The 23,675-nt window shown below is 52.2% G+C and overlaps 2 protein-coding genes across 2 annotated transcripts; one reads left to right on the top strand and one right to left on the bottom strand.

The window, feature by feature from the left end:
• Positions 1-581: 581 nt before the first annotated feature.
• EI90DRAFT_3125735 (uncharacterized protein) lies at positions 582-1,118 on the top strand (the record flags this gene model as incomplete). The annotated part of the gene is made up of 3 exons (XM_039063864.1): positions 582-633; positions 750-859; positions 1,002-1,118. The coding sequence occupies 3 exons, from the start codon at positions 582-584 to the stop codon at positions 1,116-1,118; spliced, it is 279 nt and encodes a 92-aa protein (XP_038914391.1).
• A 17,946-nt stretch (positions 1,119-19,064) lies between these two features.
• Positions 19,065-19,283, bottom strand: EI90DRAFT_3064142 (uncharacterized protein). Its single transcript, XM_039060779.1, has one exon. It carries the CDS (start codon positions 19,245-19,247, stop codon positions 19,086-19,088), a length of 162 nt encoding a protein of 53 aa, XP_038914390.1. The 5' UTR covers positions 19,248-19,283; the 3' UTR covers positions 19,065-19,085.
• Between the last annotated feature and the right edge of the window lie 4,392 nt (positions 19,284-23,675).

The raw sequence follows: 23,675 nt of genomic DNA, 5'->3' as shown, positions 1-23,675 counted from the left end.
ACCCATGGTCATCTACCGACGATTGACGTGGCGAACAGAACAGCCGTTCTAGCCTCCTGTAACAGGGTTTGAAGACCCGGATGTGCCGAAAACAGGATTCTTTGGGAAGATTTGCCACACGTCCTAAATGGAATGGACAGTTGTTGAATGGAATGATAGTCATTTTCGGCGCCGCGCCAGGTTGGTAAACGCCGGCTATCTTCGTAGTTCGAAAAGTTAGAGGACAAACGGCGAACAAACGAGATCCCTCGGTGTCAACAGTTGGCACTTCTCGCGGGTGTCGAGAGGGAGAGGCGGACTGGTAGGTTTTTGATCACACCGAAAAACGTTCAGCGTGGCGGACAATGAAAATCCCAAAGTCCAGCCTCATTCCCTTTGGCTATCAGTATGCGAAACGACGTCCAAAGGGCGTCCAAAATGAGTTGTTTATCACATGAGGTGGGGGACCGGATTCAATTTGGGAAGGGGATAAGGAAATAAATCCGAAATTCTTAGCGTAAACCTCGCCCAACAACCCCTCAATCCCTTTTCTCTCTCTTATACATCTCTTACCACAATCACATACCTTTTGTCTTTCAAACATGCCAAAAGCACCAAAGGCTGACAGTGAGAAGCCAAAACGCGAGAAGAAGGGTGAGTCCCTACCTCAATCTGGCGCGTCTTCACCCCAGTCGCGTCCGGTTCCGGGAGGTGTTTACTAAATAGAATCTCTCTTGACTCATGCCTGTTCGTGGTATTCCTCCGCACAGTTACTGGCGAGAAGCGTCCTACCACTCTATATCAGACCTATATGAAAGAGAAATTGCCAGAGTACAAGGCGAAGAACCCCGGAGTTTCACACAAGGATGCCTTTTCTGCTGTAAGCCAATACTCATCCCCTCTACCCTTCGCGTCCGTACCGCATCGTACTGGCTGATCGACGCGCAAACTGTGTGCATTCTTATCCTCCTTCACATCCTTCCTTTGGCCCGTAAGAGGCAACTGCTAAACCGTCCGCTTAGGTCGCCAAGCTCTGGAAGGATGCGGACGAAAATCCGAATAAGGGGAAGGACACTTCGGCTGCTGATAAACCTGCCAAAGTTCAAGCTGCTTCGAGGAAAGCACCGAAAGAGGCGTGATCCGCGTGATGAGCTCGTTTCTTCCTGGACTTGTAGGCCCCCTTTTCTTGCAGCCGCCCGCCCTTCGACTCGCTTATCTACATGATTAGTTCCGATGTACTCGTGTAACAAAACTTGAGTTGCAGCAACTTAAGATTAGGTTCAGAGCACTGTATATTCAGTATATGGAAACAGATAACTCTTCTTCTATCAGCATTTACTTTCATTTCTACTGCTTCCCCTCCACTATGAATTTCTTTTGATACTTTGACACTTCGTCTTCGCCTATACGATAACCGCTTGCTCGATTGAGCGAAGATACCAACTGTAGTTCTTTGTAATTCGTATCTTCATTCCTCATCGTACATTCATCTGTCCGCAATCTTCGATTCGTCTGCAAGTGATGGTCATCATTCATCCTTCTTGCCCCCAGACGTGCAGGGGCCGCCTACTCGGGAGAAGAATAGGAAGGACAATAGTATGGGAGTTTGAACTGCTTTCCTTGCCCTACCACTCAGCTCGGAGTCCAGACTGGGCGACTCAGAGGATACTTGTGTCAATTTGATCTAACAAGCATGCATATGAGAAACGTCCGTGACTCATGAAGGAGGCGAACACAACCTTTCCGAAACAAAGTGGATGTGGCTTTATGGTATGCTCTTGGTTCTCAATCACCCGCTGTCCATACGCCAGCCACTCGAGACGAGGTCCTGCATCAGAAGGAATTATCTGCAGGGCCCCACATTTTGGCATGGGATCAATGGTCCTTTGGGCTGCGTGATGGCGATGGAACACTTTATACATGGCCTGGTGGAGGCAGGATGTCGAAAAGCGCCACTCGGTTTGTCACACCACGACCTCGGGGCTATTGTGCCCATTCGTTCGACAGGATCGAGGCATATTGCTTAGAGGCTGGAGTTCCTCCAGTCAACAAACAGAAAAGGCAAGAGCCAAGGAAGACGCCGACAGCATTGAGTGGGGGTCGGCAAACCAGGTTAGAGCCTGGTGACGCTTACATAAGCAATATTCATCTCAATCCTGGCCACACCATCCTCACCCTCAAAACACATCATCCTTAGGATGTAAACTATATTAGAATTAACTGAATAATGGTATTATGTAGACTGAAGATTATGTATATGAAAGGACGGGTAATTAGATGGACATTTTAATGATTGAACCATGTTCGAGCCGAGCACCATCATTCTCCATCATTTTCCCATCATCAGAGGGACTGTAATTGCCATGCTATGGTGTTTTAGATTTCTAGCTATTTGTCTTAGTACTCCTTTCCATCCCTCAATGTCCATACTCAGGTTGGTAAAGACCCCAAGTCTCGTGTATCTACTGTACACACACGACCAACTACCTGTCACGCGTCACGCTGGGCAAAAGGTTGAGCGACCAGTGTCACGCAACACATCGCTGGTGGCACGGTGGCTGTGCAAATGTATTTTTCGGGTACATATTTAGGTTAGAAACGAAAAATCGCCAATTCCTCATCCAAATTGCATGCCCATCTGACTCACATTCCACAGCTGAGGTCACAGCTCTGAAGGTTAGATGTAGGAGGTACTACAGTCACTGCATTTAGAGCAAAATTATCCCGTGTACTATTCTGCACCGTAATAATGCATAAGCTGTGTTATCTTGTGCTATCCCTGAAAAATCCCAAGCCTCTGAGCAGGTGTGGGTTTAAGTTACGAGATGTGCGAAATCATGCCGGGGTATTTGCCAGGAATACAGCGGGGCTGTGCACATGCCTGTTCTATCCTCTGTCCTATTCCTCATTTCTGCAAAATCCGTGTTCTATCCTGCATCAAGCACTTGCTCAGGCCTATTCACTATTAATATTTTTTAAAATAATGTTTGGATTTGTGGTGAATATCTTACTCTGAGGATCTTTCTCGTCTGTGTCCACAGCTGACACTTGCTCCGGATTGACAAGGCCCATCCATGACCGGAGGACAACCAACACCACTGTTACACCCCGCCCTTTTAAAACAAAACAACCTCATTGTACATGTTGTTTTTGATGCAGTTTAGTAACCGATTCTAATCGCAGGCACTCCTGCAGCAATCCATACTTGCAACTGACAGGTCATTCCAAAATGAACAAGGGCTTGCATCTAAGTATCAATACAACGTGCATTTGGTAAGTGGGCAGAAGACACCATATATATTTAATGCCGATTTCCATCTTGTCAGCTTCAGGGATGTTTGTGCGTCAATCTCCCAGTTGGCTGGAAACAAGATGTTCTCAGCATCTGCCAATCTACTGGACAGTGTCTGAAGGATAGTATCGTAATAAAATCACGTAAGGTGAAATGCTATCATCCTCAGGTGCGTCGATGGATGGATCTCAAGTTCAAAGGGATGAAGAGTGTTACAGGTGCCGAGGCCTGTCCTTGTAGTCCATTTCAAATCTTTCCTTGAGCCGCTGTGTCTTTTCAACGGCATTCCACAAACGATCAACCAACACATGAGCCCGGAGTTGCCTCATCAGCGCTGGCTAGGCACCTCAGAGGTGGACGCTCCTCCATGGGTTTCTGAGGGATGGTGGATCTTAGCAAGGGATAGTACTGGATCTTACAGGGAGACCGTCGAGTTTGAGGTTGTTCCGCAAGCAATAGGGCTTCGTATGGCATACGAAACTGCCAAGTATGGGGGGTACCCCTTTGGAAGTTGGGCAACCTTATCTCATGACATACTGGTAAGCATTCCAATATTAATATACTGTCAGAGACCAGGTTGAGATGAGGGAGTGTCTCCGTGACGGAGGGCTTCAGCCTCAGTGACTTGTGCCAGGAGTGCTGTGCCAAGTAACACGTCCGTGCCCTAACTTACTAAACTGGCAACCAGAACTGAAAGGGGTAAACTCTAGTCGATTTTATTACTGAGGTGTAACCTATGTACAAGTGGAGTATATATATGGTTACAACGAGAGCGGGCCTGCAAAAGGCGGAGCCAAGCGGAGCAGAGCTAACGGGGTTAGACATCAGCCGATTGAATATTACCGATGAGTCAGGTTACGGGGTTAGCGGAATGGTAGGCGATAACCCAGAAATGGAAAGGAGGGATAGGCCCGAAGGTAGGCTTGCAGGGCAAGTGAGTGTATTGCCCAGCAGAGGCAGGAGTGCGCTAGCGGACGTTGGAGCTGTCTGGAAGCCTTCGGGGCTCCGTACTTAGGGAGGTGTAGGTAATAAATTGAAAAGAGGGGGTGGTGTCAGGGCACGCTGCCGCCGCCGCCGCCGCCGCCACCTCCTTTTCCTTTTGTCTCATCCCCTCATTCTCTCTTCTTTCCTTCTTCTCTTTTTCTATCTTTATACAGACGACCTCTCTTTCTTTCCTACCCTTGTAGCACGGATGTGTCCGACGCTGAGCACCCCGTAGGGGCACTGCAACGCCGGATGCGCCGTGCACTTCTACTTGTACTTCCCCTCCAACACTCGGGATCGACCGCGGAACCACCTGCAGTAACCCGGCTTCGTCCGAGGGTGACGTGGCAACCCCACGTGACCCATTCACACATGTATATAAACTAAGCCGAAGCAGGACCGAAGAAGTAACCTTCTTCTCATTTCCCGCTTCAGGCAAGTACCCTAGTTTAGTCTGGCTTCCCACCCTAATAACAATACATTTCCCGCTTCAGCCTAAGAAGCCACACAGGGATGTAAGCCTGAGTAAGGGCTATCCACTATACGGTCTCACCGCCCCGCTGCCGTCCAGGCCGCTAGCGCCAAGCGTTACGCCGCTACCTCTGCCTTCCTCGAGCCGTCCCTGACAGCAGAAGAAGGTTTCAACCTAATCTCCCCCACCTCCTCCAGCATGGTGACCGAAGAGCAGTACCAGGACCTGCTGACTAGGTTCCAGGAACTGCAGGCCATCCTCGAAAGCCACGTCCAGAACCCACCGGCTCCGCCCGCGCCCGCACCCACACCTATGCTTAAGCCCAAAGCACCCAAGGTTGCCCCCCCCCACCGCCTTTGCCAGAGCAAGCGAGGACCTCGACCGCTTCAAAGCGGAATGCGGAATCTACTTCCATGTCCGCACCATGGAGTTCCCCGACACCCTATCCCAAATCCTTTTCGTCCTGTCATACATGAAAGGAGGAGCTGCAGGAGCATGGGCAACACAGCACACGATCACGCTGTTGACGGCAGGATCCCCCGCGACCACCATGGACGAGTTCATGGCAGAGCTGGATGCCATGTTTCAAGACCCCAACCGGGAAGCCACTGCCTGGCAGAAGCTTGCCGCTTTATGGCAAGGCACTGACTCCGTGGATAAAATCATCCAGGAGTTCGAAATCCACAGTCCCACTTCGCGGCTAGGTGACGTAGGGCTGGTAGACCGCTTCGAACAAGCGATCAATGCCCGGCTACGTGAGAGCATCTACCATCTGCGCCCCATGCCAGGAACCTGGGCAGAATGGAAACGAGAGGCTACCCTCCTCGACAACCAATGGCGGCGCTTCCAGGCGACTCAACCCCGACTCCCCCTGTTCAAGTCGTCCCTCCCCCCTGCCAGACCGCCACCGTCACCCTCTCAGACCCTCCTGCGCCCACCACCAGGGCCATCGCCGTGACCTGCCATGGCCCCTACCACCCCCACGACTACAGCCCCGCTGCCTCAGCCGATGGACCTTGACCGCTCAAGGGCAGACCAACGACGGGGGCTATGCCACAACTGCAATGCCCCTGGGCACTTCGCGCGAGACTGCCCCCTCCCAAAGGTCCACCGAGTGCGCCACATGCACCCGGAAGACCTTCGAGCACTCGCAGAAGGGCTGAAGAGCCAACTGATGGGGACACCTGAGGGGAACGAGGAGGAGAGGGAGGAAGGGAACCCCTCTGTGGATTTTCAAGAAGGCGACCGGTGAGGGATGCGTCCCGGCTGCCTGCGAGCAATGATACCCAGTGTAAATACAGAGATACGTGCAAGTCTGCGCCGCTGTCCAAATTCCGCTGGGTGATTGCTAAGAAACAGAGGAAAATTGCACCCTCGACCAGAAAGAGCACCAAAGCTGCTAGCCTGCCCTCTGAGGTAGCCGTCTCCCCACCTGCCATCTACGTGCTTGCCAAGCAATCCCCCCACTCCCTCAATATGAAGGTGAAGGTGACTGCCCTACCATCCCTTGCCGCAGTCGCCGTGTCAGCGCTGCTAGACTCCGGCGCGACCGGGAACTTTGTGAACCCAGACTTCGTCCGGAAGCACGGGCTCGAGACGACCCCGCTCCCCCAACCCATCCCAGTTCGCAACATGGACGGGATGCCTAACAAGAACGGAGCCATCACAGAGGAACTGGAGGCCTTGTTGACATTTGGCCAACATACGGAGCGCGCCCGCTTCGCCGTAGCAAACTTAGGGCAGCAGTCCCTCATCATTGGGCACTCATGGTTGTTACACCACAACCCAGAGGTCGACTGGGCACAGCAGAAGGTCGTCATGTCCCACTGCCCCTCATCCTGCCAATCGCCGCGAGCAGATGTCAGGCAAGCCCTCAAAGTGGAATCCGGCGACAGAATCTACGCTGCCGTAATCCCACCGGGGTGGGGACATGACCTAAGAGCGACCACAACGCCGTCCCAACGCCTGGCGGAGGAAGCCCAAGACACAGAGGCGAAGCCGCTGACACTGGAAGAGCTAGTACCCAAGCACTACAGGGACTTCCAGGATGTGTTCTCAAAAGAAGCCTTCGACATGCTGCCCCCGCGAAAACCCTGGGACCACGCCATTGACCTAACCCCCGATGCCAAGCTACCCAGAGGCAAGACATTCCCCCTATCCCAACCAGAACAGAAAGAACTAGATGACTTCCTGCACGAGAACCTGCGGAACGGGCGCATATGCCCATCAAAGTCGCCAATGGGCACCCCCGTATTCTTTGTCAAGAAGAAGGACGGATCCCTGCGCCTGGTTCAGGACTACCGAAAGCTCAACGAGATAACGGTCAAGAACTCGTACCCCCTCCCACTCATCTCCGACGTCCTTGCGTGCCTTCGAAATGTGAGGTATTTCTCGGTGCTAGACCTGCGCTGGGGGTTTAACAACGTGCGGATCAAAGACGGCGATGAGTGGAAGGCAGCGTTTGTGACCAACCGGGGCCTGTTTGAACCCATGGTAATGTTCTTTGGACTGTGTAATTCCCCAGCGACCTTCCAAACCATGATGAACGACATTCTTCGGGATTTCATTGACCGAGAAGTCGTCATCTGTTATATGGACGACATCTTAATCTTCACATCCACCCTAGAGGAACACCGGAAGGTCGTGCGGGAAGTGCTGGGAACACTGTGGAAGAGGAAACTCTTCCTCAAACCTGAGAAGTGCAAGTTCGAGCGACGCCGCATCGAGTACCTCGGACTTGTCATCTCCAAAGGCAACGTGGCCATGGACCCGGTGAAAGTCCAAGGAGTTCTCGACTGGCCAATGCCGACGAAGGTGAAAGAAGTGCAGTCCTTCTTAGGCTTCGTAAACTTCTATCGCCGCTTCATCAAAGACTTCTCCGAGACAGCGCGCCCGCTCCATGTGCTAACCCGCAAGGCGAAGGTCTGGGAATGGGGGGAGAGTGAAGAAAATGCCTTCAATGCTCTTAAGAAAGCCATCACCTCTGCCCCTGTCCTCGCCTTCCCCGCCGACAGCAGCTGCTACAAACTCGAGTGCGACGCCTCCAACCTCACCACCAGCGCCGTCCTGTCCCAGCTCCAAGCTGATGGCGAATTCCACCCCGTAGCCTTCATGTCCAAAAGCTTCACTGAGGTGGAACGAAACTATGAAATCTACGATAAGGAAATGCTCACGATAGTCTGAGCGCTAGAGGAGTGGTGCCACTTCGTAGAAGGAGCGGATGTCAGAGACCAGATTCGAGACGAGGGAGAGTCTCCATGACAGAGGGCTTTGGCCTCAGCGACTTATGCCAAGAGCGCTGTGCCTAGTGACACGTCCGTGCCCTAACTTACTGACTGGCAATCAGAACCGAAGGGGGGTAACTCTAGTTGATTTTATTACTGGAGTGTAACCTATGTGTCAGAGACCAGATTTAAGACGAAAGAATGTCTCCGTAACGGAGGGCTTTGGCCTCAGCAACTTCTGCCAGGAGCGCTGTGCCTAGTGACACGTCTGTGCCCTAACTTACTGACTGGCGCTTAGAACCTAGTGGGGGTAACTCTAGTTGATTTATCTGCTGGGGCGTAACCTATGTACAAGTAGTGTATATATATGGTTACAGCGGAGACGGTTCCGCAATTGGCGGAGCCGGACGGAGCGGAGCTAACGGGGTTAAGACATTAGCCGACTGAATATTACCGACGAGTCGGTTCGCGGGGTTAGCGGAAAGGCAGGCGTTAACCCAGAAACGGAAAGGAGGGATAAGCCCGAAGGTGGACTCTGCAGGGCAGGCGAGTGTATTGCCCAGCGGAGGCGGGAGTGCGCTAGCGGACGTCGGAGCTGTCCGGAAGTCTTCGGGGCTCCGTACTTAGGGAGGCGTAGGTAATAAATTGAAATGAGGGGGTGGTGACCATCGAGGGGTACCGGGAGGTTTGCGGAATACGGGGGCTCCGAGGTTGGTGAGGGGGAAGCGGAGTTAGAACGGAAGGGTCGGAGAGCCCGGAAGTCGATGGCCGGGAATGGATATGACAGTATCCCCTTCTTAGGCCTGAACCCTTGAAGGCCCAGAATTAGTAAGACGAGGGGAGCTGCACTTACAGGAAGAGAAACAATGAGGAAAATAAAAATGAAAACAGAAGTGAGGAGTGGAGGGGAAAGGAGAAATGGGAGAGGAGTCGGGGTTCCTAAGGAGCTTCGGGTCCAGGCTTCGCTGGGTACCGAGAGTGGAACGCTTCGACGAGGTCGGAGGCGTGATCGAGTTCACCGGCAAGGAGCCATTGTGTCTCCTCGTCGGTCCCTTCATAGCCTAGCCACTTGACCAAGTAGAGCAACTTGTTGCGTCTACGTCGGTCGATCTTGGAGTCGAGTATCTCCTCGATCTCGAACTCCATCTCGCCTTCGATTTCTACGGGAGGCGGAGGTGGCTGGTGGCGATTCGGAATGGTGTTTGGGACAGATGGTTCGATCTGCGAGACATGGAATACCGGGTGAATGGCTCGCATGTTATCCGGCAGGCGGAGAGTGAGGGAGTGGGTTCCAACGCGGGCGATGATCTCGAATGGGCCGAGGTTTTTCTCGGAGAGCTTTTTGGAAGGTCGAGTGGAACGGAAGTACTTGGCCTTCATGTAGACCGAGGTTCCTACTTCAAAAGCTGGGGCAGGGCTCCGGCGAGAGTCTGCCAGGCCCTGATAACGGATCTGGGCGAGATGCATTTCCTCACGAAGGAAGTGGTGGAGGGAGTCGAGATCGACGGAGTACTCTTGGGCGCGTACCGATGTCAGGTCTCGCTCCGGGTGAACAGTGATGTTCGGGTGGTAGCCTTTGTTGGCGAAGAACGGGGAGACGCCCGTGGTGGCATTCGGAGCGTTGTTGTATGCGAACTCTGCGAGAGGCAGGAGTTCGGACCAATTGTCCTGCTGGTAGTTACTGTAAATACGCAGGTACTGCTCAAGCGTCTGGTTCATCTGTTCGGTCTGACCGTCTCCTTCCGGGTGATAACCGGAGGTGAAGTGGAGGCGGATGTCGAGGGCCTTACCAAGTGAACGGAAGAAATGAGAGACAAACTCCGGACCCCTGTCGGAGGTGACGTGGGATGGAACTCCGTGCTTGGAGAACACATGGAGGAGGAAAAGCTTGGCCAGTTCCGGAGAGGTGATGGTATCGTGGGTAGGGATAAAAATGCACTGTTTGGACAGGCGGTCCACGACGACCAAGATGGAAGTGAATCCGGAAGAGGAGGGTAGCTGTTCGATGAAATCCATGGAGATGGAGTTCCAAGGACATTCGGGAATGGGGAGTTGTTTGAGTAAGCCGTAAGGCTTGTGACGGGGGACCTTGGCACGGGCACACGAAGTGCAGGAGGATACGTAACTCTTGACGAAGTTACGGATACCCGGCCAGGTATACTCACGACGCACTAGATCCAGAGTCCGGTTTTGCCCGAAGTGTCCGGAAAGTTGGTGGTCGTGTTTGTCTCGCAAAACGCGAAGACGGAGATCGTTAGAATCCGGCACGTAAATGCGATTGTCCAGCCTTAAGAGGCCTTCAGCATCAACGGACCAGCGGGAGTTGGGGAGGTTGGGGGAAGCGAAATGAGAAGAGATTGAGGTGTCGGAGGAGAGGGAGGTTAGGATGTCTCGATGAAGAGCCTCTGTGTCGACGAGTACGGCTGCTCGGATTACTGTGGCAGCTAGGAACGTGGCTCGTAAGGACGCAGTGAGCTGCTCCGAAGTGAAGACCGGTCGGAAGTTCTGTGGGTTGACGCGAGCGTAGTCCATATCCCCTTCTTTGGGATAGACGTCCCAGCGTCTTGTCAACGCATCTGGTTTAACTCCGAGTCTTCCGGGACGGAATCGGACTGTCATGTGGAATTGGGAGAGGAACTCTGACCAGCGGGCTTGCCACCGGGTCAAGAGTTTGGTGGTGGAGAAATACTCGAGGTTCTTGTGGTCGGTGACGACGTCGATTGGGGTTCCTGAACCTTCGAGGTAATGACGCCATGATCGGAACGCATCATGAATGGCGAGCAGTTCTTTGTCATGGGTGTCGTAATTGAGCTCCGGCGCCGAGAGTGTTCTTGAGCGGAAAGCGACGGGGCGAATCTCTCCGTCATCACAGCGAATGGAAAGGATTCCGGAGATCGCGTAATCGGAAGCGTCGGTTTCTACAATGAGGGGGGCGTCGGGTAGCCAATGCGTGAGGATAGGAGCGGAAGTGAAGGCCTCTTTCAGGGTGTTGAAAGCAGCGCGACAGTCGTCGGAGAATAGCCAGGGGGCTCCTTTACGCGTGAGGCGCGTCAAGGGGACCACAATGTCGGAGTATTGGTGAATGAAACGCTGGTAGAAGTTAGCGAAGCCAAGGAAGGATTGGACATCCTTGACTTTACGGGGCTCGGGCCAATCTTGGACGGCTTTGACTTTCTCGATGGACATGGTGAGTCCGGAAGGAGAGAGGCAGTAACCGAGATATTCCGTAGTGTCCGTATGGAACTCGCATTTCTTCGGATTGGCATATAGGCCGTGTTTGCGGAGTCTCCTAAGAACTTCTCGGACATGCTCCTGATGCGAAGCCATGTCTTCCGAGTAGGTAAGGATGTCGTCTAGGTAGACTACCACAGAAACGTCCAGGAGGTCGGCAAAGATCGTGTTTACGAATCGCTGGAAAGCCGCAGGTGCATTCGTGAGACCGAATGGCATGACAAGCCACTCATAGGAGCCATAGCGCATGCGGAAGGAAGTCTTCCATTTGTCGCCTGCTGCGATGCGAACCAGGTGGTAGGCATGCCGGAGGTCGAGTCTGGTATAGACCGTGGCACGGCTAGGTGCGTCAAGGAGGTCGGAAATGCGGGGAAGTGGGTAGCGATCCTTTTTGGTGATCTTGTTCAGCCCTCGGAAGTCGACGCAAAGACGGAGGGATCCGTCCTTCTTGCGGACGAAGAGGACCGGTGCCGCGTGAGCGGAGGTAGCGGGACGAATGAAACTGGAGGCCAGGTGCTCATCTAAGAACGCCCGGAGGGCCTCGAGTTCCGAAGGAGAGAGAGAGTACATGGTACCCAAGGGTGGGGAGGTGCCTTCCTCAAGGTCGATCTTTAGGTCGTGCTCACGGTGCGGTGCCAGCGTCGAGGCCTTGCTCTTACTGAACACGTCCGCGAACTCGTGATACTCCTTCGGAACGGCCGAGAGGTCGACGGAATCGGTGTGGGGAGAGGCAGCCCTCAAGTGGCTTTCCTCAGAAGGGATGGTTAGGCTGAAGGATACCGATCCTTCGAGTCGGCAAGCCTTCGCGAATGCGGAACGGCTGATGAACTCGATAGATGGTAATGGAGGAGTAGCAGCCTGTGACTGAGGTGCTGGCGAAACATCAGATGGTTGGATGTCGGACGACGGCAGTGTTGCCGGAGACGACGGGGGAGAGCTCGGAGTGACTGTCTTGGTAGGTTCGGAAGTTCGGAACGTGATACTGCTTGAGACCCAGTCAATCAACGGATTGTAGCGGGTAAGCCAGTTGTGTCCTAGGACTAGGGAACATGATCCATCCAGCGATGTGACAAAGAAAGTCGTGGGGGTGATGTTTCCAGAAGCGAAGCGGAGGGGAATATCAACGGCACGGGTTATGATTGAGTTGGTGCTACCGTCGAATAGGCGTAGTTGTAGGGGTTTGATCTGGTATGTCTTCAAGGCCAGCTTTTTTACGAAGGTGTCGTCGATGAAGCAGTCTGAAGACCCAGAATCTACGAGTGCGGGTACGTTCTCATAGGAGCGGAAAAGTTTATTTTGTGTCCTACTATTGGACGGAGGAGAAACAGGAGGAGAAAAGGAAGAAGAGAAGCGGAGAGAGGTGGATCGATCTACGGAAGTAGTCGGAGGGGGTGGAGGAGAGAGTGGTACATCAGCAACACTATCTACAACGGGTAGAACATTGCCCGAAGGGTCAACATTGAAAGGAGAAAATAGACCATTTGAGAGAGAAAAGGAAACGGGAATGTGGAGGGAGGATAGGTCGGAAATGGAAGACGCATTTAAACGCACTTCTTTGAGCGCACGGAAGGAAGGACCCCCGGTCCGTGCGGAGTCCACGGGGGTGCGGACTAATTTTTTGCTTCTGCGGAAGCGGATCCTTGCTCCTCGGTCTGGGCCGAACGGGCCTTAGATGCGCGAGAAGAAGACTTAGGACAATCCTTGACCATATGGCCAGACTGACCGCAGAACATACAAAGTTTCTCGTCGAGACGGCGCTTACGCTCTTGTGGCGTGAGCTTGCCGTTGTCTCCGAGTTTAGAAGAGAGGTCCGGTTTAACGGAGCTGGCCTCAGACTTCTTGTTGTCCTTCGGAAGCCTACTACCGGAAGCGGAGTTGAAAGAGGAGGAGGAAAGGACGGGGTCGGAACGAGAAGCGGCGGTGGACTTGTCGAAGACGTTAGAGGAAGAGGGTTTCGCGTGACGTGTAACTTCCGATTTATGCTCCCAATAGCGCGCATCGAGAGTTTGGGACAGGGTGCGAAGCTCAGAGAGAGTAGAGGGTTTACCTACTCTGGCAATATCATCCTTGATTCGTTCCGGCAATCCGTTGTAGAAGAAACGACGAAGCGCGGCTTCTCCGTAACCGTGGAGTTGAGAGGCGTGTCGATTGAATTCGACGACGTATTTGTTGATGTGGTGTCCGTCCTTCATGTCTAACGTCATTAGTTGAACCTCGGCGTCGCCCACAGGATCGTGAGGGCCGAAGTTAGTTTGAAGTTCGTTAACGAACTCTTGATAGTCGTTCATCCATCGTGGACGAAGCGTGGAATTCTGGTCGAATAACAGGTCCGGCTCAAACCAATCGAGGGCCATTCCCTTGAGGTAGGACTGTGCAAATATGACTTTAGCGCGGTCACTAGCGAAAGCGAGGGGACGGTCCTGGAAGTTGAGCTCGCATTGGACCAAGAATACTCGGAGTTCTCGGGGATCCTTCCCGTCAAACTGTTCGGGTTCGCGGACCTTGGTCCGGAGAGCAGAAGATGGTCGTCGTCGTCGTCGTCCGGTGTGACGAGCCAGACTGGCAATGGCTTGGGCCAATTGTGTAATGGCCACGTTGGAGGTGGGTTCGGCATCGTCAGTGGTCGGGACAGTGGGGATGGGAGGATCAGCAGGAGGAGGGTCGACGAAGTCGGGGACCTCGGAACCGAGTCCAAAGAAGTGGGCGGGATCTATGGGTTGTTCCGTGGTGTCTCCGAAGTCGGAGTCTGCGACTGGTGATCGATTCCTAGCGGGGCGCATGATCGGAGTCGATGGGAGAGGGGTTTCAAGGTTAGAAAAGCTTCGAAACTCAACTGGGTTTCTCGCCAATCGACTAGGACCAGGCTGAGAGGGTTCTGGGGAAGGTGAAGCGGAGTTGGGGACTAATGTGCGTAGTTGCGAATGAGTGCGAAGGACTTTTGGTGCCATACAAGATGTGTACTAGTCAGGGAGCAGATAAATACTGTCAGAGACCAGATTTAAGATGAAAGAATGTCTCCGTAACGGAGGGCTTTGGCCTCAGCGACTTCTGCCAGGAGCGCTGTGCCTAGTGACACGTCCGTGCCCTAACTTACTGACTGGCGCTTAGAACCTAGTGGGGGTAACTCTAGTTGATTTATCTGCTGGGGCGTAACCTATGTACAAGTAGTGTATATATATGGTTACAGCGGAGACAGTTCCGCAATTGGCGGAGCCAGACGGAGCGGAGCTAACGGGGTTAAGACATTAGCCGACTGAATATTACCGACGAGTCGGTTCGCGGGGTTAGCGGAAAGGCAGGCGTTAACCCAGAAACGGAAAGGAGGGATAAGCCCGAAGGTGGACTCTGCAGGGCAGGCAAGTGTATTGCCCAGCGGAGGCGGGAGTGCGCTAGCGGACGTCGGAGCTGTCCGGAAGTCTTCGGGGCTCCGTACTTAGGGAGGCGTAGGTAATAAATTGAAATGAGGGGGTGGTGACCATCGAGGGGTACCGGGAGGTTTGCGGAATACGGGGGCTCCGAGGTTGGTGAGGGGGAAGCGGAGTTAGAACGGAAGGGTCGGAGAGCCCGGAAGTCGATGGCCGGGAATGGATATGACACTATGTACAAGTGGGATATATATATGGTTACAGCGAAGACGGGTCCGCAATTGGCGGAGCCGAATGGAGCGGAGCTAACGGGGTTTAAACATTAGCTGACTGAATATTACCGACAAGTCGGGTTGCAGGGTTAGCGGAAAGGCAGGCGATAACCCAGAAATGGAAAGGAGGGATAGGCCCGAAGGTGGGCTCTGCAGGGCAGGCGAGTGTATTGCCCAGCGGAGGCGGGAGTGTGCTAGCGGACGTCGGAGCTGTCCGGAAGTCTTCAGGGCTCCGTACTTAGGGAGGCGTAAGTAATAAATTGAAATGAGGGGGTGATGACCATCAAGGGGTACTAAGAGGATTGCGGAAGAGGTTAGTGAGGGAGGAGCGGAGCTAGACCGGAGGGATCGGAGGGACCAGAAGTCGATGGCCAGGGATGGATATGACAGGGACCTGGAGCAAGTCCAGTAATTTGTTGGATAGTCAATGGGGGGTTTCTTCCCTCTGTTTCCCTTTGTCTGCCTTTAGGGCTTGACTTGGGGAGGCGAAGGGAGGCTCCAGGGGATAGTGGGGCCCTGGAGTTTCCTGTGACTGGATCCAATCAGCTTTTTGGGCTGATTCTTCGGCACTTATATGTTCATCACTGTCAGGGGACGGACCCCGGGTCCCCATGACCCCTCCCTCTATAGCCCACAGCCTAATCTGTAACAGCCTAGTCTCAAGGCACAACTACTGTGGGTAAGAAAGTGTATAGATAAATAGAAAGTAGGCTACACTTGCCTACTGTGGGTAAGAAAGTGAGAAGAAGGTTAACTTCTCACTTTCCCACAGTGGCCCCAATATGGCGAAAACTTCCGGGGATACCCGGAAGTCACATGAAGGTAGGATCCGGGGACCGGAGCATGCAGCACATGGAGCATGTGGTGCAGGAAGCGCGCGCAGGTCCAGACGCGGGTCCGGGTCTGGGCTAAGTCAGGGTATGTGCCCTGACAATCACACAAGTTGATCACCTCATCTGGAGGTGAGAGATCCTTCCCAATGTGGGAAGGAGTGGTGTACTGTGGAGTTCTAGGGGTATTGGGCCCCACACTTACTCCACATAAGTTTTTTAAACCCTCAGGGACCAGCCCTGAAGTGGTTGCTTTTTCAGGATCATGTTGATCCTTGTTGTTGTCTGATTGTCAGGGCACAGCCCCTGACCCCACACACCCTCAGGTACCCTTCCCCCATTTTCTCCTATTTTTCCCTTCACTGTTCCACAATCCCGCATGCATGCAGACCCATGGGAACATTCTGGGCGAGTTACTTGCCCAGAAACCATCACAGCCATGACCGTGGGAACTTTCTGGGTGAGCAGCTCACCCAGAATCTTCCCACGGGGGGGTGCCAATTATGGAAAGTCGGCAAAGAGCCAAAAACTGTATAGTTCCCGACTGTTAGAATGGGCGGATTCGGACGACTCCGGAATGGAATCGGAGACTTATCATGGAAGGACCTTGGCCTCAGTGACTCAGGCGGAGCACTGTGCCATTGCTGGTTGTCCTAGGGGTCCCTAATTTCGGATCTAGCAGAGGGAAAGTCTCTTGGGGGAATTCATGTCGATTTCGGACTGAGGTTACAAGTTACTATGTACATTGTATATAAGGAGGGGTCCGGAATCAAAAGGAGCGAGGGTAGGATGAAAGGAGACAAAGGGAGATGGAAAGAGGAACAACACCGAGGGTCAAGGGTTTGACTCAATGGTGTTTCTCAAAGGAGGAATGAAGGGCCAAGGCCCAAGGAGGAAGGAAGGAGGTTGGGAGTGGGGAATGGCTAGCTGACTGAATAGGAAGGAAGCAGCAGCCCAAATAGGAATGAGGGAGAATAGCGGAATTGAAATGGACAATGCAATAGTTGCAAGGTCCGGAGTAAGTCCGGAAAGTCCGAACTCGGAGGTTAAACTCCGGAATATTGGCAAAGGTAATTAAATGGAATGAGCTAACCAATACAATGGGTATAAGCGGAGGTGGGGTCAAAGTCCGAGGTCGGAGCTAAGACCGGAGGTTCCGGAGACGAGACGTGAACGGGATACCGGAGCGGAGGTCCGGAGTTGGGAGCATAGGTTTTGCGTACTCGTCTGGAAGGTGTCGAGGTTGGGGTCGGACCCGGAATGTTCCGGAGTCGGACTGAAGGTGGTGTCTGAGCCAGAGGTGGGATAACCTCTTGGGAGTTGGCAAGGAGAAGGTGACGGAAGGGAAGTAGGGCTCCGGAAGTCGGAGTTCGGAGTTCCGGGAGCCCGGAGCGGAGGTCAGGATTGTATGGATATGACACCGACCCCCATTTGTAGCGGCTTCACAGGAGGTTGAGAAGGTTACCCTTCTTCTCAACTCATTTCCTGTGAAGGCTGGGGCTAGCCCCCTCAGTGAGTTTGAAGATCTCGGACTGGGACTAGATACCCCAGCAACTAGGAGGATCCCCCTGGGCCCATCGCGGAACGAGGGCCAGGCCCTGACACTGATGACAGCTGCTTTTGCAAATCTCCCATAATGGGAGATTGCAGTTTCTATGAACTGCTCATTCTTTGTTGTCACTGCAGATGCAACCTTGCCCTTGCAGGCATGTTTTGGCACCATTAGTGCTATTGAGTCAATGTATGTAAAGTTCAATGTAAAATTTGTGTGGTTGTGTTTATTCTTAAACACACCTCATACACTTAAAAAAGTGTGAGGTCTCAGGGGTCACTCAGCACACCAGAACCATACAAAGATGTGTATAAAACAGTAGTGTGTAAGTGGTTACGGAAGTTGCCCCTTAACCATGTGACTCTCTAGATACAACTTTGTTACATGTGACTTGGGGTTTGGGGCTATTGCCCTGACAGCGTTGTAACATGTTCAAATAGCAATTCCCAATAACTGGGGAACGCCGCCTGAAGCAGCAGAACCTGCTACTCTTACCCTGCATGCATGCCTCTCTCAACGTTGGTATTGGCTGAGATGAAGCCCGAGATTTGCTGTTACCCTGTAAACGTACCACATACTCTGATTTAACAACCGCGTAATTTACACTGCAGCGTGCAGCACTTCGTACTCCAGTTAATTCTCATCGCACCCAGGCAAAAATGAATCTCACGCATATTGGGCACTGTGATCCATTGTGGTCTTCATCAATCGAAGGCCATGGGAGTTAGTATCTCCCAAGTCCCCCTTTTTTCTGAGCTCATGGGACAAGCAATTGGCTTGATAGTTTCCATCCGAGTGTTGACATGTTCATTGTTTCTTGGAAGGCGCTGTGGGAGTAGTAATATAGCATCTCACACTGTAGTATACTCGATCTTTCAATTGCCTTTCACAAGCACGTTGTGACCGCTCGATCTCTTTGTTTCTGTGAACCATCATATTGATTGCTTTACAGAGCGAGTATTGCATCGGCCAGCACCAAGTTGAGAACCGAAACATCCAGTGAAACATACAAAGAAATGACACAATCCCTTGTCCAACGTACTTGAGCCTGGCCACGTGTCACAGCCATGCATTCCAGCCTGTTCCCGGCCCGTCCCGATGCCACCCAAACCCATTCCCGCTGTGCGAGCATGAGCACGAGCCCCAACCCTCATCCCTATCCTCCTTGAGGACTCCCCACTCACTCCCCACTTGCCTGTGGTTCCCCAATGCTAGACTGACTCCCCTGCTGCCACACCAACCTCCCCACCATGAGTCCACCTCCAGCACCACACCAAGCGCAACTCCTCTACTCCACCCACTTGGCCCTCACCGGGCCGCTGCCATTCCTATGCCCAACTCCAGCCCAACTCCAAGTCCGGCACCGCTACGATACCATCACTGCTATCACAGCCCTACACTCCTTCCTTTATTTATCTGTTATTGTTTGTTTTGACCCTCAGTCATTGCCAGCCACTATGCAGCCAACCCTGCTCCTTAGTCATGTTTGCTTCCGGACCCCTCGGCCTTCGGCCTGGGTCCGCTTCCATTCATTCTTTCCTCCTATATATATCCTGTATACTACATTATAGTACTTTAGCTCTAATATCAATTTGACCATGACCTCCTAAGCCCTGACCCCAGCAAGGCAACCCCAGTAAGTCTGAAATGAGGGCCAAGAGACAGCTAGGGGGCACAGCGCTCCTTTAGAGTCACTGAGGCCAAATGCCCTACCCTTGGGCCTTGTTCGTGGCATCACAGCCATCACGGCCTATAGCGGCCTGCAATGGCAACCCTTGGTGCCGACCCCGGACCAGTGTCTAACACCACAGCATCAAAACACCACCCAACCCTGATCGACATCGTTTGTTCCGATGCTGGTCAGGACACTCTCTAACCCCATGGTCAACCACAGAGCCACATAATGAGGAAAGGACCCAAGTACAGATCATTTGCCATTGCAGTGGGAGGTAACCAGTGTCGCCTCAATGCACGGTGACAAGCAAGACAGACTCGGAGTCTAAAGTGACCATCGCAGTCGGAAACGACACCCTCAGGACAGATCATAATGTGGTGCAGGGATGGTGTATTCGCAAACAGGTTCGGGCCATGGTTGGGGTATACACTGACCAGCAAGTCAGTGTCATAAGCGCTGAACTGCATAGAATTTGGCACGAACTCATGCAATGGTTTTGCAGCAGCACAGACAGCGCAAACCAAAGTGGAGAGTTGTTGGGAGGAAGTTAGGTAGTACTGATTCAGAATCTTTTTCTTCATAGCCAACGTGAGTGTTTCAGGCCAACATGCTGTGCACTGGAGGTGCCATTGTTGGTAAGCGTCAACATTAGAAGAGGGAGCACATTGCGATGCAAGGTGAAGAATGCTGTGACAAATAGTCCGTAGATCTGCATCAGATTCAATGGGCAAAGCAAACTGTGCAACGAAATGATGAAGGCATGCACTGCAGAGATCCGTGGATGCAACAGCAGAGAGAAACTGGGAGTGATGGACATTGAGTTGTGCAGCAGAAAAGGCAAGTGCACGACAGCATGGTTGGACAGGAAGCCAAGCGTGAGCTTCAAGACCAAAGTCACAAGGAGAATCGGCAACAATGTGATCGAACAACAGAGCACGTAATTGATCACGATTTAGACGTTGTTGTGGGGACAACTCCGTGTACCGCAAAAAGTCGGATTCTGCGGAATTTGGTCACCAACATGCAGTACATATCCGCTGACGCTCCCGATACTCATTCTATCACTATCCAACACTCCATACACTCACTCCATATTTTTCCTTATTTTCCCCATCATTCCCGACAGCCCCAAGCCAAATTCCCACGCCCAACCACGCCGCTAATTTCACCCCCTCTCCAGATCTCCATAACCACACATACAACCCAGCCATTTTTCTACCCGTTGGTGATGCTATACCTTCCTCCTTTACCCCCGGAGCACTTCCCAAAATGGCAACCCCATATTCGGATGGCTCAGCATGGTGTATAGCCTCACGTGGTCTTGACAGCACCTGTCAATGGCCACATCTCAAGAAGTACTGCACCAATTGGGATGAATGAGGGCTCGTTGGAAAGCTGGAGACGAGGAGGTTGCTGACGGGAGGATAGGCGGGCGCTGCGGCGAAGTGTTGCGGAGTTAACCTTCACAATTCCCATTTCGGACCCGTTGTCACATATTGCCCATTCATTCATATTTCTTTTATTGTTTCTTTGTTCCCAATTGGATATTCATCATTTACGGTTGCCTAACGGCCCGTTTACATTCCCCCAGTCCATTCATTCCATTTCCAACTCATATAAAATAGATAATAGCTTGTACATAACAAGTTAGTACTGAATAGACCCGTGAAGGGACAAGCAGAAGTTACATCCAAGTGGCAAAGACACCATCCACGACCCTAACGCCCCCTCTGAGCTAGTTGCTCACGTCTAAGACCCCTCACATCATAATACTCAGCCTTGACGTCCAAGAGAGACGTAGGTGAGTGTTTGTTTGAGGTTTTTGCAGACTCAGTAGCACCCACAGACCAAAACCCAGCCCAATGAACCACACCTGCGCACACTACCACCCTCCCCCTTCTCTCTGTCTCAAGTCTAGGCGATAGACCCGTTACAACGTTGTGCAGAGGACATGCCGGGTACACGGTGAAAATGACAAAGGGCTAGTGAGTCGTTCCAATTCATTCTGTCCAGATGCCGGAGAATGGACAAGGGATCAGGATATGTTGCTGAAAGCGATGCAGAAGGAGTTGTATGTTGTGAAGGCTCTCAGGGCCGCAGTGGTGGAGTTGAAGGAGATGGACATCAATAGTGGGTAAATGTTCATGTTCTTGCACACAACCCAGGAGAGCAGATCCGTAGCAGTCAGCATTCACAATATGTCGTATCATGCAGAGTGATCCATGTAGGCATGCATAGTTGGAGATCATGCAAGAGGAGAGATGGAAAGTGGAAGAAAGGAAAGAATAGGGCCACAACCCTGGGTACATCAGTGAGAAGTGAAGTAGCTGGGAATGTATCCACAACACACTTGTATTGGGAGTGAACATGAGCTTTTTCAGGAGATATGATTGGTCAGTGAGCTTGAGAGAAGAAGTCAACGGCGAGAACAATGATGTTACATAAGGAGTGGACCCTAGGTTGGGAGGGAGTGAGGACCCGAGGGAATAGAACTGTATGGGTCAGATAATGGACCTTGGGTTTGGGGTCATACAGGACCCAGTGCATAGGACAATTGAGTTGGGGAGAAAAAAACATAGGACCCACTACGGAGTAGCGGGAATTTCCGACAATATACAACCAGGTACATGTGACTTGGGTTGTGCCCTGACAAGTGTGTAGATTGCCAAGTAATTTGTTGTCACTGCATGTGATAACTGCACAGCGTGATACCTCAATTAGTTAGGTATGAGTAGTGATGGACTGTCATATCCGTGCATACCCGATCCCGCCCCAACTTCTGGACCTCCTCCTTCCCCACCTCCGGAATCCTACCCTACCGCTGTCCGTTCCGATAACCACCTCAGACCGAACACCACCCCTCTCGCCACCCTCCTCCTACTCCTCATACTCCTCCGCTCCCTCCTCACAACACCTCCACCCTTCCATCATCCTCCTACTCTTCTCCCGTCCGCTCTGATACCCACCTTCAGACCTGACACCTCTCCTCTCTTCCTTCCCCTCTCTTCCCTCTGGTCCTCTTCCACCGACCTCCCACCGCTGACCTGTACTTTGTACTCGGGCACCGCTCGTACCTTTGCTCCAAGCCTCCGTCATAGTTCCTACCTCGGACTTTGACTCCACCTTGGTCTTAGTCCATTGCATTGGTGATCTCATACTACGTAAACACCATTGCCAATATTCCTCGGACTTTCAACCCCGCCTCCGTAAGCTCCGCAACCTCCGAGCTTCGCGGATCATCTTTGGCACTTTCGCCGCTTGTAATGTATTTCTCGCGTTTCCCCCTCATCCCTATTTGGACTGCTGCTTCTTCCCATTTTAGCCAGTTAGTCATCATCCCCACTTCCCCTCATCCTCCTGCCCCTCTGGGCCTCGCCCTCCTTACCTCCTTTCAGACGTATCACAGGTTCTGCCTTATGACCTTTGGATCCCTTTGTTCCCGTTCGGATGCCTTCATTCCGATTCGGTTCCCCTTTGTTTCCTTGTGCTTTTGCCCCCTCCATTATATATCGGTGCTTGTACATACTCGTAGCAGGCTCAGTCTGAAATCCACCTGAAATGCCCCCTAGAGACTTCCTGCTCGCCTACTGTGAAATTAAGGACCAAATGGACAAACAGCAATGGCACAGCGCTCCACTTGAGTCGCTGAGGCCAAGGTCCCTCCACGCTAAGTCTCCGATTCCACTCCGGAGTTGTCTGAATCCGCCCGTTCTAACATGGACGGACTTGCCTGCGCAGCGCGATACCTCAATTAGTGAGGTATCAGCTGCTAGCGCAAGTCCGGTCCTTATATACATCTTGTAATGATTCTACACCACTGAGGTGAAACATGAGTGGTAAACAACAAGTTGAAAACAAAAGCGCAAAGACAAAGAGTCAAAGAGGTTGCCGCCGTTTGTGCCTCAAAGCGCCCCTCCCCTTCCCAAAGCGTGAATGTCCGGCCCGGGTGACTCCCTTGACCACCAGTGGCATTGGGCTGCAACTTCTAACACTGCACAGGCTGGAAAATGGACAACCCTGCTTCAGGCTGTCTTTGGACTAAATACACGAAAACCAGGCCACTTCTGTTATGAGGGTTCCCCTCAAACTGGATGGTTGAGCTTGCAGCACCTAAACAACAATAATTCTTATTTCAATACAAATTTACTGACTGTCCCCAGCCATATGGATTCCCATGGTAAAAACCCCCTCAGGAAACAAAAGCCTCGCGAGCTCGGCCAATGGAGTGAAGGAAAGTGAGGGAGTCTGGGGATTTCGCATGTGGTTCTTCATGCATTATGACTAACCGAGCTTAAATCCCGCTCTTTTAAGAAAATCACCTATACTTGTCATCAAGCTAGGGTCCTACGCTCCAATTGAACCTATCCGCATCCTTGAGTATGCTGCGTGATTGAGTGGCATTGACTGGACCATGCTGGAATAAATACATGTATAATTCTTAGGGCTTTTCGCCAACTTCCACAAGGTGCTTCCATTCTTCTATAATATTGCAAGATCCATACCGATGTAGAAGACAGGAGCACTTGGAACCTACCTCACTCATGAAAGGAGACGGTTTTTCCCAGGGCACAGCTTGCCAATCTCCCTACTGTGTTCTGCAATGGAGGGATGCTGCAGTGATGGCCCTATGCACGAATCCAAAGTTATTGGTTTAACTGCCAACTTCGAGTCCTACTCACTTCAGTCAGGGTGTTCCAAAAGTCTGGATACTTACTCAACCCATCCTCTGTAGCGACGTCCAGAAGAATCTCCGATTTTGAATGATTCATCCAGGACGGAGGGAGGATACCAAAATCCCA

Source organism: Cantharellus anzutake, assembly GCF_015039405.1.
Source record: "Cantharellus anzutake strain C23 chromosome Unknown EI90scaffold_34, whole genome shotgun sequence".
Classification (NCBI taxonomy): domain Eukaryota; kingdom Fungi; phylum Basidiomycota; class Agaricomycetes; order Cantharellales; family Hydnaceae; genus Cantharellus; species Cantharellus anzutake.
Note: the sequence above shows the minus strand (reverse complement) of the source record. Positions and strands in the feature narration are given on the sequence as shown.